Raw genomic sequence first — 14189 nt, forward strand, 5'->3', positions numbered from 1 at the left:
TAATTCTAGTCATCTTTATGTTTAAAGTTCCCCATGTATGCTAGATAGGTTTATGAACCTTGGAAAAAGTATTTTGCATGTATTTTAGACAAACATAGATCCAAGGTTTTCTAGGGTTGCATGTACACTTAGGAGTGTTAGAATTGCTCAAAACCCATCATAATTAACTTATGTGAAAACTAAAAGAGCCCTATTGGCAGGTCTATAATTACTGAGTGTATACGTTAAGGTTATATATAATCCATATACACTATGTGACTATAGGAGGACCCGGTAAGGATCATCATACAAATTTCAATAGAGATACCTTTATTAATCTCATGGATTCTTTATACCTTCCCATTCTCGCACAAACAACATAGGTAGATGTAGCCACTCAACTACAACAGTCGGCCGAAGAGTAAGGAGCTGGAGAAATCATCAAGGAACCTTACCCTATCAAGAGCAGACATAAGAGGCTCGCTCGAACATCTAGATTCGGGCTCTCCATTATGAAGTAATGGAGATTAGTGACAAAACTCAAATCCTGATGGAGCGAAGATTCAACATATCTACGAGGAACAAGAACACCATACGGATGCCCGGAGAAAACGAAACTTTACAGCTGAAACTAGGACAATCATAACAAGGATAGAAATGCGGAGAAAACCACTCACGAGGCATACGAGGTGGCAGAGCACCTTATGCGTCACTCTAATATTTAACAAATTAATATATAACCTAGTGAGTTAGTGATTACACTACTCACACTATGTTTCAGGCTTATCGCCTCTCTCATCGCAACTAGTAATAAGAAATCAAGCAATATACGCCATCCCAAAACCTATAAAACCCGAGATACGCCATCCCAAAACCTATAAAACCCGAGATACGCCATCTATAGACTAAGAGTGCGTGATTCCGCCTTAATTACTGTTCCTTGTCTGGTTGTGGATTTAGGGCAGGGCCACTCAGTCGACTATCTTTTCAATCTTAATTATATACGACTAGGTTACACCAAACTATCATAGAGAGACCTAGTAGAAATCAGACTACAAAATTTCATCATTATATATCAAAATACTCGTACTGCTAGTACACCCAAAATCCGGTACAAAATATTCACAGTAGTAATAACAATGATGAAACTGGTAGCGTTAAAAACACGTACATAGAACACACTATCATTCAAAATAAACATCCCTTCCAAATCGACATAACATCTGTTATAATAGGAAGTCCAATGTCGTCATTTGACATGAACTGGCTTGATCCCCACCATACCAATTTCTTGTGCTACGAAGAGACCCTTCGCCTTAACCGACCGATTAACGAAACCCTTTCAACCTATAACGACAAATCCCTGAATCATCCTTGACATCTAGACTCATAAGTACCTATTTAAGAGGTACCACGCTCTCTCCTAGCCCACAATAGAAATAGGAAACAAGAAGCAAAATACATTAAGGGTATCCCAGAGATTTATAACCTTTCTGAAGTACTTCCTAAAAGGTCTTTCGGAAATATCACCCATGTGCCAAGTTGAGTGCGGAATCGACTCGACTCTTGGAGCCGTCCCCATAGCCTAACCCCCAATACCACTTTGCACCAACACAAAAACATATATTGTCCGGTCAATGGAACGACCTAATAAGTAAGGAAATTATCAGACCAAGCCTCTAACCTCAGAGAGCACCCGTCTGACTTGTAAAGAGGAAGGGCGAATTGCCTATAGGACCATTGACTCCCAAAGGTCAAACCAACCCATCGTCAAGGATCGATATCCCCTATTCCGAATCGACGACCTATTCAGCCAACTTTAAGAAACAAGGAAAGGTCGACATCCCACTAGTTCAGAATTCCGTAGGAAGAGAATTCCCAAGACAGCCTAGGACTCATAAGGCCAGCTGCACCACACGTAACCTTAACCTTGGTAACAATAGTACCATCCTTAAGGTCTAGGAACACTACCCCTAGGATACCAGGAACACAATCTTCATAAGGCCATTTGAGATCCTCGCCAGGATAGGTCCAAAAGCCCATAGACTTCGGTTACCACAAGGACTCAGCATCATACATCCCACGTTCCACATATCCAACCCTAATAAGTGTCTGACCGCCGAAGCTCTTGTAGTCCCACTCGAAGAAATCAAGGTAAACATGAACCTAAACCCCAAAGAGGAACATGTGGGGATAATGGGAAGGAAAACCAAAAGAGCACGGTCAAATACCAATAGCGAAGGTCAGTTGGAACACCAATCAAGGACCAAAATTCCCCTAGGATCGAAGAGACCAGATGAAACAGAGATACCCTCAACTTCCTCCTAGTTGCAAGAGCTGGCCAAGATGCTAATTTCGGGACGAAATTCCCTCTAACGGGGGGATGATGTGACAACCTGAAAGATTTGAATCAGGCAAGGTCTAAATTGTAACCCTATTACAATAAAACCTTGAAAACCAAAAGGGTATAAGTGCATATATATGGGTGTATACACTTTGGAAATCATATATACGATAACCTCTTGAAAGTAAACAAGTTTATCAAGGCAAAACTAGACAAATAAATTGGAATAGGAATCATGGATTTAAAATATTGTTTATTTGTATTTAGCCTAGTATCCCACCCACCCTAAAACATTTGAAGGCCATACATACATTGATTTATAAGCTAACAAATATGTATTTAAATATGTGTAAATAAGCTTTATGGAATCATGTTTAAATGCATCCTTGACAAGTCAACAAGATAGCACACAATAATCATTACCTTTATGGCCACTATGGACGAAAATACCCTTGTGGGGACAAGTTAGGACCAAAAACCCTTTCCATGGGGGACTCAAGACCGAAAACAAAACCAAAACCAAGTACCTAGAACCGAAAACTACATTAATGGATCAATGTTGGCCGTAAACACCCTTAGTAGACCACACTTTGGCCGAAAAAACATTCAATGAGAGATACATGAACCGTAAACCCTTCCATAGGACACACCAAGACCGCAAACAACTTCATACTAGGTTAATTTAATGGGGTTTGTGGTCTAGAGTGTGAATAAGACAAGGAAAATTGACTCTAGGATGTGATTTCACTTCCATTTCCAATGCACTCACAGTAACCCACGTAAGACCCACCAAATAACAATGTTTTAACCTACAGATTACCAAGCACATATCCCATCTTTCCTTTCATCCTTAACATCCACAGTAAACAAATACTCCACCATTTCTCGTATTCTCCAACTTCACTCTTATCCTCTCAAATTTTCCTCTCAAGAACAAGAGCAAGAAATTGCTAAAGGACTAACTCTTCAAGCTTTCCCTTAGAGTTTTTGGTAAGTTATCCCATTCATCCAGTGTTTCACATCACTTTCTTGATAGATTCAAATTATTTTACACATACTAATATGTGATAAAAACTCTTAGGGAAATATTCTTTCCAAGGAAGTTCATCAACTCATCCAAGAGTTTAGGCTTGAGATTTTCACTCCATCACTCCAAACAACCCATAAACCAACACAAGGTGAGTTCATACCCCCATATTTTCAAGCTTTTCCATGTTTTAGGGGGGGGGGGGGATACAAGTAAAACTTTGCTTATCCCACAAATAATTTCATGTTTTTCATCTTTATGTTGAAGATAAAATATTATTTACATAAGTTATGGTTTATACTGGTTTTTGGTATAAATATTTATGATTTACATATTGCTAAAACAAACATAATCTATGTTATAAAATCATAAGAGAATCTATGATTTGTAAAACTACATGGATTTTGGGAACTTATATTAAAAGATAGCTTTACTAGTAAAAATGTTACATTATAGTCGTTTACTAATCTAGTGGGTTCTAACACCAAAATATTATGTTTTGATTTCATATTTTCATGCTAGAATACATCTTTATATTTATATAAAAGATTATATAGATAGTTTCAAACCAACAGGATAAACTATAATTGGTATAGTCTGGAAGCCACAAACCACCCCTTTTGAAAATACATATAAATATTTGAAGGTATAATTATCTTATTTTGTGAGTAAAAGGGAGTCATAGTTCACGTAAATCTGTTAATGCTCTTGTGAGACTTTCCTTCACCGTACCTATCTAGCGTACACCTTAAGTCCTGCATTATAACCAGAGTCTCCTGGATGGAGAGCGAGACCGTTGTGTATAGATCTATACGGGATTGACAACCACACACCTCAGTTGTTCGCTACAGTTAGACCGGAAAGTATAGGATGACAAGTGTCTTACCGACTCCGACGCCTGAAGAACGTCGTTTCAGGCATATCAGTAATATTAACATGGTTATAAGAACTCACATAGAGATTAGCAAAACTATTTGGTTTACGGGAGGCTTATACTTCATTAGTTTTATTAAAAGAAATGAAACTATATATTATTTTCTGTACAATATTCACTTCCATCGTGGTCTTAGGGTTTAAAACTACAGTTCACCTTTAAGAAAATACTGGATTTTCTGGAAATATACATTATTACTTTTCAAAGAAAATATACAAAGGAATTACTTACAATTTCAGTTCATATTAAAGAAAATATCGGATTTTCTGGAATAATACGAAACCATCTTTCACGATACGGTTACAAACCCTTTTTATGCAAAAATGCTTATGAACTCACCAACTTAATTGTTGATACTTTTTAAAATCACTTCTATTCTCAGGAAAACAGTAAGCAGGTACTCAACCCTTCTTGAGGGCCAGCATCGTCGTCTCATGTCTTTCTACTTTTCAGTTATTTATATTTAACTTTTGAACAAAGAAAGTGTTGTAAACAATGTAAACTTGTGTTATCATTGTATGAATGTTTGGGTTGCTATGTTTCATTACTATTCAACTGTTATGATACTGTACATGAAGTCACTCCATCCGCCCCCAGACGTTTCTGCCGTTCTGGTTTGGGGGTGTGACAGAGTTTCCTCGGTTTGGTAGGATATTATCAAAGATTCATTCGAGATTTCTCCAAGATTGATGTTCCTCTCACTAAGTTAATGAGGAAGGATATTGTGTTTAGATGGGGGACTGAGCAACAGGCATTATTTAAGACTCTTCGACAGAGGCTTTGTGAGGCGCCGATACTTGCCCTCCATGAGGGAATTGAGGATTTTGTGGTCTATTGCGATGCATCCATTTCGGGATTGGGTGTTGTGTTGATGCATAGAGGGAATGTGATTGCGTATGCTTCGACGCAGCTAAATCTCATGAAGTGAAGTATCCCATCTATGATCTAAAGTTGGGGGCGTTGGTTTTCGCCCTCAATATTTGGCGCCATTATCTTTATGGGGTTTGGTCTACTATCTACACGGACCATAAGAGTCTGCGGTATCTTATGGATCAGCCTAATCTGAACATGAGAGAGAGAGGAGGTGACTCTATTCTGTATCACCCGGACAAAGCCAATGTGGTGGCCGACGCCTTGAGCCGGAGTGCAGTCAGTGCCCCGATTCAGGATGTGTGTTTGAGGATGACAGTGATGACTCTATTCTTGGAGATGATCAGAGATGCACAGTCGGAGGCCATCAAGGAGGAGAATCGGAAGAGTGAGCAGGTGGTTGGCCATATTTCAGCCTTTGATATCGAAAACAAGGGGTTATTGACTCTCCATGGATGGGTTTGGATACCGTATGCTGGTGGGGATCGATGGGTGTTGATGGATGAGGCCCACAAGTCGATATTCTCCATTCATCCGGGGGCTACAAGGATGTATCTTGACCTGAACCTAGCTATTGGTGGCCGTGTATGAAGAGGGATGTGGCATGGTTTGTGGAGCGGTTCTTGACTTGCCAGAAGGTCAATGCCGAACATCAGCGCCCTCACAAAAAGTTGCAGCCCTTGGAGGTTCCACTGTGGAAGTGGGAGCATATCACGATTGATTTCATTATAAAATTTCAGAAGACTACGAAGGGATTTGAAGCTATATGGGTGATAGTTGATCGTTCGACGAAGAGTGCTCACTTATTATCCATACATGATAGCTCTTCTACCGAGAAATTGGCCGAGATCTATGTCTGAGAGGTTGTAGCACGTCATGGGGTACCGAATTTTATAGTGTCATACTGGGATGTTCGTTTTACTTCTAGATTTTGGAAGAGGTTTCATGAGGATTTGGGCACCCGATTACATTTCAGTACCGCCTATCATCCGTAGACAGACTGACAGAGTGAACAGACAATTCAGACGCTTGAGGATATGTTGCGGCCCTGCATCATTGATTTTGGTGGGAGCTGGGACTCCTAACTTCCTTTGGCTGAGTCTTCATACAACAAAAACCATCATGCGAGCATTGGCATGCCTCCCTTAGAGCTCTTGTATGGGAGGAAGTGTCAGACTCCTATCTGTTGGGGATAGGTCGGACAGAGAGTCATGGGGAGCACTGAGATAATGCTTATCCAACAGGCCAGATAGAGGTTGCTGACGGCCCAAAGCCACCATAAGAGTTACACAGATCGGCGACGCTTTGAGTTGGAGTTTCGAGTTGGAGATTTGGTGCTCTTGAAGGTATCACCTTGGAAAGGTGTTATCCGATTTAGGAAGCGGGGCAAGTTGGTCCCCAGGTTTATTGGCCCTTTCAGAGTGATAACCCGAGTGGGAAAGGTGGCATAGAGGTTAGAGTTGCCTGAGGAGTTGAGCCAGTTTCATGACACCTTCCACGTTTCCCGGTTAAGGAAATGTGTGGCCGATGAGATTGCTGTGGGCCCTTTGGAGGACATTCATATCGATGGTCACCTGAATTACATCGAGAGACCGGTGAGGATTCTGGATAGGAAAGTGAAGGCCTTGAGGAACAAGTTAGTGAACTTGGTCAAAGTTCAGTGGCAACATCAGAAAGGTTCGAAGTGGACTTGGGAGTCTGAGTCTGAGATGCGTGAGCATTACCCTGATCTATTCGTAGAGGTTGACTTCGAGGACGAAGTTTGATTCTAGTGGGAGAGAATTGTAACACCCATTGCCAAGTATTTCCATTTCAACCCTTAGTATTTAAATTTATTTACAATTAAGCCCCTTATTCTGGGCGTACAAGGTTTGTACGCCAGGCGTAAGTCAACATTAGAGTCGTGGAGGAGGAGGAGTACGCTGGGTGTACACGTGAGTACACCGGGCGTACTCGTGCAACTCTTTAACCTAAAATTTTTAGGGTTGTGTCCCCTATTTAAGCATCTTAATCCCCCTTGGACATTCTTATGACCAACCTCAACTCCTCTAAACCCTAAAATCGAAACCCTAGCCCTCGTGAGTGGGATTTGAAGCTTGTGAGTGATTTTTGAGTATTTTTGTTAGTGAAGGAAGATCATTAAAGAAGTGGTGTTGCATTCAAGCTTTTGGATCCAAAATCTACATCTCCTTATTCATCTTTTGAAGGTATAAAGTTTATACCTTGGAGCTTGTTTTGCTAGATCTTGTTTAAGCTTAGATTTATGTTCATTTTGTTCTAAAACCTTGATATTTGATAGTATGGAATACTCCAGAGCATATGAGCTGTTCTTTAAGACGTTTTAGGGTGCATAGAGTCATAAAAATGCTAGCTTGGCCCTTTCCTTTCTTCTATTTATGAGTTATGGAGTTTTTGATGAAGTGAAATGTTAAGGTTTTGGGATTAGGCTCTCTTTATCCATGCAAAGGCATAAAGTCATAGAATTTATGGATTAGGATACCTTTTAGAGTCAGATCTAAGGATTGGGTAAAGTGTCTTAATGATTAAGACCTTAAAAAGTGAGTTTTGGGATAAGCCATGTACGTCGTGCGTAATTCTGGCTACGCCCAGCGTAGCTAGTTGCAAACCTGGTCCTTTCTTGCCTTTCACTCTACACCCAACGTAGAGCTGAGTACACCACTCGTAATGGTCAGAGTGCTGACCTTTGACTTTCGTTGACTTTTTTTGACAAATTGTGCCTTAGGTGGATTTATGAGGGTTTTTGGGGCTTGGAAGGGGCAAAATGGTCTTCTTCCCTAAACGTGGATCAAACTTGGCTTGGGACTAATGGAGTATGGAAACTTAACTTAATTATTAATTAGGGTTAATTGATGTAATTATTAGGGGGAGTCTAGTTCCGACAGTTTGGGTGTAAGTTCTATCAGTCATCTGTGCAAGGTGAGTCTCCTCACTATTCTTACTTGTATCATAGAATATATATATATATATATATATATATATATATATATATATATATATATATATATATATATATATATATATATGTGTGTGTGTGTGTGTGTGTGTGTAACGACCAGCTAGGTCTATGTGTTATTACTGTAATATGTGTTAATGTGTGTGTTGAGACTTTGGGTAGTCTCCAGGGTTGCTGATAACCCACATGACATGCTGTTGGCCCACCGAGACTTCAGGTAGTCTCCAGGGTTGCTAATAACCCACTGCTATTTATTTTGTGTTGTGTTGTATGTGGTATTTTGGGGATCTCGCTAAGCTTCGTGCTTACAATTGTTGATTAAATGTGTTTCAGGTACTTCTTAGGATCGCGGGAAGGCGAAGCTTGATTGTACAAATTCTTCTGCAGTTTATGATTTCAGATATTTTAGGACACTCTGATATTTTGATGATGATCTGTATTGGACATTTGTGATTTTCTTGAGATGGTTTTTTATGAACAATGTTTTTATATGAATTTAAAAATGAAAAATTTGGTTTGGAAATTTGGATGTCACACACACACACACACACACACACACACATATATATATATATATATATATATATATATATATATATATATATATACATACACATACAAACACACACACACACACACACACAGAGAGGGATGGGGAGGGAGAGAGAGAAAGAGAGAGGGTAGAAAGAAAGATAAAGAGAGGAAAGTTCTTTTGATACCAAAAGATTTGCGAGAACTTGAAAACTCCTACCTAGGGATGAGATTTAGAACCGGAAAACCGGACCAGAACCAGAATCGGACCGGAACCGGAACCGTCAGAACCCGAATATATAGAACCGATTCCGGTTCCAGGTTTAAAATTAGCTTTATCTGGGTTCTGGGTAATCCGAGTTTGGGTCCATCGGGTCCGGGTAAACCGGGTCTAAAAACCGGAACCAGTGTTAGGAACCGGAACCACTTTTAGGGCCGGAACCGGTTTTTGTGAAACATTTAAAAGATGCATATCTCATTCGTTTCAACTTCGATTGACATGCAGTTTTTTCCAACGTGTAGTTTAGAGTTTGCACATGATTTTAGACTATAAATTTGACATTTTTAGTTTTATATTCATTGACTTACAGTCCCCCAAAGTCGAGATATCAAAGCTGAAAGTTTTTAGTTTTTCAGTTTTTTTGTATTCTGTGAAAGTTTTAAAACATGCATATCTAATTCGTTTGAAATCGGATTAACATATGGTTTTTTCCAACATGTATTTTACAGTTTGTACATGAGTTTAGACTATAATTTTGTTATTTTGGTTTAATATTCAATGATTTACAGTCCCCCAAAGTCGGGATATCGAAACTGAAAAATTTCAACTTTTCAACTATTTCTTTTTGTACTTTGTATTATGTGAAAATGTTAACACATGCATATCTCATTTGTTTAAAGTCGGATTGAGATGCGGTTTTTTCCAGAGTGTAGTTTAGAATTTGTACATGATTTTACACTATAATTTTGTCAATTTTGATTTCATATTCAATGAGTTACAGTCCCCCAAAGTCGGGATATAATATGTAAATTTTCAAAGTTCAACCCACTAAGTAGTAAGTAATTACCAAAAACTTCCGTTTTTTTTCGGGTTTTCCGGTTCTAAACCCACTTTATCCGGTTCCAACCTACCCACTTTGATGTTTTCGGGTTTTCTGGTTCTAGACCCACTTTACCCAGTATCGTACCCGGAACCGGTTCCTATATACCGGTCCGGTTTCCGGTTCTACAAAATCCCGTTAACCGGTTCCGGGTTTTTCGGGTCCGGGTCCATCTGGTCTGGGTTTGGACCTACTTTCATCCCTACTCCTAACCTGCTCATTATTTGTCAAAACCAAAACAACTAATAATAAGGAAATGCAGCGTCTAAGCTATATCTAGGGTCAAAAAAAGATTTGTTGATTTTTTTGAAAAATATTATCATAAATATGCATGCATGCATATATATGAATCCTCAGTTATATCTGCGTCCGTAGTCTGTATGACTGCTAATTCATATATATGCATGCATGGATATCTGCGTCCGCAGTCCATATGACTGCAGACGCGCAGTTCTCAACTGCGGACGTTTAGTTCTCAAGTTCTCACAAATTGTTAAGTTATCACAAAACGCTCAATTTTGAACAATAAACATTGTTTTACACTACATGATTTTAGCGTTTAGTTTAAACAAAATGCTCTAAATCCAAAAGCTATCTCACGTAACGTTTAACAAAATATTACCCGCTACCAGCTAGTTTTGTGGAACATGCCCTTAATCTAAAACTGATCCGGACCGAACCATGCTCACCTCCAACATCATTTATAAGTTCTAATTTTTTTAAAATTTACATTTGATTTTTTATTATATAAAACAAAAAATTGACTAGATTCCATTTTCTTATCGGCCTTCTTCTTGAGTAATAGTCAGCTGATTAATTTCTGACTTACTAGAAGATGATGGCAACCTATCAATACTTTTTTTTGACACAAAAGTTGGTTCTCTAGGATCCGGTAGGCTCTCAATATCCATCCCCAACATTAAAACCACATTCACCATTGTTGGCCGATCTCCAGGGTCTTCTTGTATGCACAATAGCCCAACAATCATACATCTCAACACTTCAATCGAGTTGCATGATTCCACTAATGCTAGATCCACTAATTCAAGTGGCCTTTTCGCTTTCCACAAACCCCACGCCTGAAATGCATCCATAATTAGTTTTATAGAAAAATATGAATTTTTAACAGAAGATACGGGTTTAAGAAAACTCACATAGGATATAAGGCTAAAGGCTTGTTGATTATGATAATAACCGGTGTTTCTTTTCCCACTAATAATCTCCAGTAAAACTACTCCAAAGCTAAAAACATCAGATTTTACCGAGAACAATCCGTCCAACGCGTATTCGGGAGACATATAACCGCTGTATAATAAGAACTCATCAAGAAGATATTAAACATAATAAAAACTAATAAAAACCCAAACAAAATTATAATAAAAAAATATATTATTTTGTTATCTAAAAAGATAATATTCTAATTCAATTGTTTAATGCTGTATTAAGGTGTAATCAAAAGGGGTTTCCAACACCAAGGTTTTATTGTTCCAATCCATGTGACAAAACGAACATTTTTTTTTCTTTTCATTCCAACTAACTGAAAATTTTACTTCTTTCTCCTATTCCATCATACCAAAAGTACTACCTAGAATTATATAAACTTTTTTATTAGATTTCAACATATGATTTAGATTAGTACTTACTAGGTTCCAACAACTCTAGTGGTATTATCTTCGGTTTCTCGTCCTTTAACTATCTTTGCCAAACCAAAGTCTGAAATCTTTGGATTCATATCTTCATCTAATAACACATTACTTGCTTTCAAATCTCTATGAATAATCCTCAATCGTGAATCTTGGTGAAGATACAAAAGTCCTCGAGCAATCCCCATGATGATATCAAACCGTAAATCCCAATCAAGACACACAGAAAGCGTCCTATCTGCCAAAAATTCCATCAAATCCCGGGATTTTAGATTTCAGAGTTGAAGTTCTTCACAGATTATAATAATAGATTGGGAAGATACACATGAAACTAACCAAATATGAAACGATCCAAGCTTTTATTAGGCATGTATTCATAAAGTAGTATCATTTCATGATCTTTCATGCTGTATCCCAAGAGCTTAACAAGATTGCGATGTTGAAGTTTGCCAATCAAGACAACTTCATTTTTAAATTCCTTAAGCCCTTGTCCTGATTGGCTGGCCAACCTTTTCACTGCCACTTCACCAATTCCAGGAAGCATTCCCTAATATAATAAATTTGCATTTTGAAATTAGAGCAATCTTTCACCAATATAAGTATAATTTGATAACATGCTAATATAAAGAGTTGTTACCTTGTAAACAGGCCCAAATCCCCCTTGACCAAGTTTATTTGCAAGTGAAAAATTGTCGGTGGCAGATAATATGGTTTTGAATTCAATGAAAGGTACATCGATTCCTTTTCTTTCTTCTGCACTTAATATCCCTGGATCTACCAAATATCTAACATTTCTTCCATTGTCTTGAAACTCAAGTTCAAAATTCCCCCCTATATCTCTGCTTCCTGATACATGAATTAAAATCAAATAAACAAGACAAAACATGCTACATTTGTTTTAAACCATTAACTATTATTACAATACTTGAACTTCAAGATAAAATGATTATAATATTTTAAAAGAAATAAAACAGAGTTAGAGAGAAAGAAGCGTAGCATTCTGCATTTACCTTTTCTCTTCGTCCTTCTGTAGAATATAATGCCAATGCTACAAAGAAACACAAGACCACAAAATCCTGAAACGATTCCTGGGATGAAAAATAAAGTTTTTTCAAAAGTGATTAAAGACCGTTTTATATTGTATAGTCTGCAGGGGTCAAAAAGACAAGAATCACCTCCTACTAGAACTTTGGTATTGATTTTTGCAGTATTGTTAGAAAGATCGGACGCAGAAACTTTGATTTTTAATGGAAATGTCAGATTATTAGGATCTACCGAAAGAAAGAAACTTGATATATTATTCAAGCTCTCAGTGTTCAAAAGTAGACATTTATTGTCGATAACCCCATATGCCTCACAACTGCAGTCATCCAAGCAAGATCTTTGGCATGCCGCTTCATCCTTTGGAGTTGCTGTTTCCAGAAATTTGGAAACCGATTTAACTGGGAGATAACCTACAAGGAACCCAGGTTTTTCATCCTTAACACTACAATTAAATTCTATTTTTCTCACACACCCACCAGAGAAATCACTCTGATTCCAATCTCTCTCTGATCTTGGCTTGAAGCCACTCAAGCAATTACAGAATGGAAATTCAGTCTGCCTGCAACTACCAAAAGCCCCACACACAGCATAGATCTCACACACTACTCTAGGTTGAGACCAAAACATATTCCATTGAGCTGAAGTTTCCAAGTATGACAGCTGTCGAATCTGCCCTGTGACGTCCATGACGAATCTAGAAATAAGTGAGTCATTATATAAAGAATATGTAAAATAACTCTCGTTTTCATTGTCAACGTAGCTGAAGTTATAGATATAATTCAATCTCATTTCAGGTAAGGAGCTAAAGATTCTACCATTCCAAGATCCACTAGCCCAATACTCTACACTTCTATTCCATTTAATCACATACTGTTTCTCATCTTGATCAACCTCTAAAGAAAAGGGACCCATTGCAGGATCTTCTGTACTTTTCCATGAAGTGATAATCTGCTTAGTATTTGTACGCTTGTTGTATCCCAATTTGCCACCAGGCAAGAAAGTATCGGTTGGATGATCAAAACTTTGCCAAACTGGTGTGATTGAACTTGAACTTGAATTATATCTCAAAACTAAATTACCATCATCAAGAAGAACTACCGATGCAGAAGTTGTGGGTGTAGGTGTTGGGGTTATATTTGTTGACCAAATTTGGGTGTTTGACTCATTTAAGAGCACTAAGTTACCATTTACAATTTGCAATTTAGCAGACAATGCATCGGAGATGGGTGTCTCTCTATTTGCTACCCAGACTACTGTTTCAGGAGTTGTTCTGACGTTCTTGTACCAAATTCCTATGTAAAAATTGGGAGACTGACCTGGTTTAAAGAAACCCATTTCGAAATTTCCAGCATCAGAGATAAGGGTCTGGAATCCAGACAGAACTTGATTCACAGCTAAAGGATTATTAGCTCCTGATGACAGAGAAGGAATGGAAAACAAATACAAAAAGAAAAAGAAAAAGAAATGATCAGAAGCTTTTACAATCATGTTGATTATGCTGATTCCTACAAATTATGAACACCATACTTGGACAAACATAAGCATAACAAGGTAAGTACCCAAGGTTCAACCATATAACTGTTATTTTCAGTCTCCTCATTGTTTTTCGTTGACCCAGTCTTCTTCGTCAACACATTAACATCATATAACATTTACATTTTTCAACATCTAGCATTATTAAATCATTACATTTTCAACCTTGATTTCACATGATGATTTAACCATTACACAATTGTTTTACAA

At 38.0% G+C, this 14189-nt stretch overlaps 2 protein-coding genes across 2 annotated transcripts; one reads left to right on the plus strand and one right to left on the minus strand.

Moving 5' to 3' along the window:
• The first annotated feature begins 5331 nt into the window (after positions 1 to 5331).
• Positions 5332 to 5745, plus strand: LOC145163814 (uncharacterized). Its single transcript, XM_079082568.1, has one exon. The coding sequence runs from the start codon at positions 5332 to 5334 to the stop codon at positions 5743 to 5745; it is 414 nt and encodes a 137-aa protein (XP_078938694.1).
• A 4595-nt stretch (positions 5746 to 10340) lies between these two features.
• Positions 10341 to 13970, minus strand: LOC145166166 (G-type lectin S-receptor-like serine/threonine-protein kinase At4g03230). Its single transcript, XM_079085093.1, has 7 exons — positions 12578 to 13970; positions 12413 to 12490; positions 12040 to 12248; positions 11739 to 11949; positions 11403 to 11640; positions 10914 to 11064; positions 10341 to 10838 (listed from the first exon to the last, which is right to left on the minus strand). The coding sequence occupies exons 1-7, from the start codon at positions 13932 to 13934 to the stop codon at positions 10539 to 10541; spliced, it is 2544 nt and encodes an 847-aa protein (XP_078941219.1). The 5' UTR covers positions 13935 to 13970; the 3' UTR covers positions 10341 to 10538.
• Between the last annotated feature and the right edge of the window lie 219 nt (positions 13971 to 14189).

The sequence above is a fragment of the Lactuca virosa genome, chromosome 3 (genome assembly GCF_052849685.1).
Source record: "Lactuca virosa cultivar CGN04683 chromosome 3, Lactuca_virosa_CGN04683_v6, whole genome shotgun sequence".
Taxonomy (NCBI): domain Eukaryota; kingdom Viridiplantae; phylum Streptophyta; class Magnoliopsida; order Asterales; family Asteraceae; genus Lactuca; species Lactuca virosa.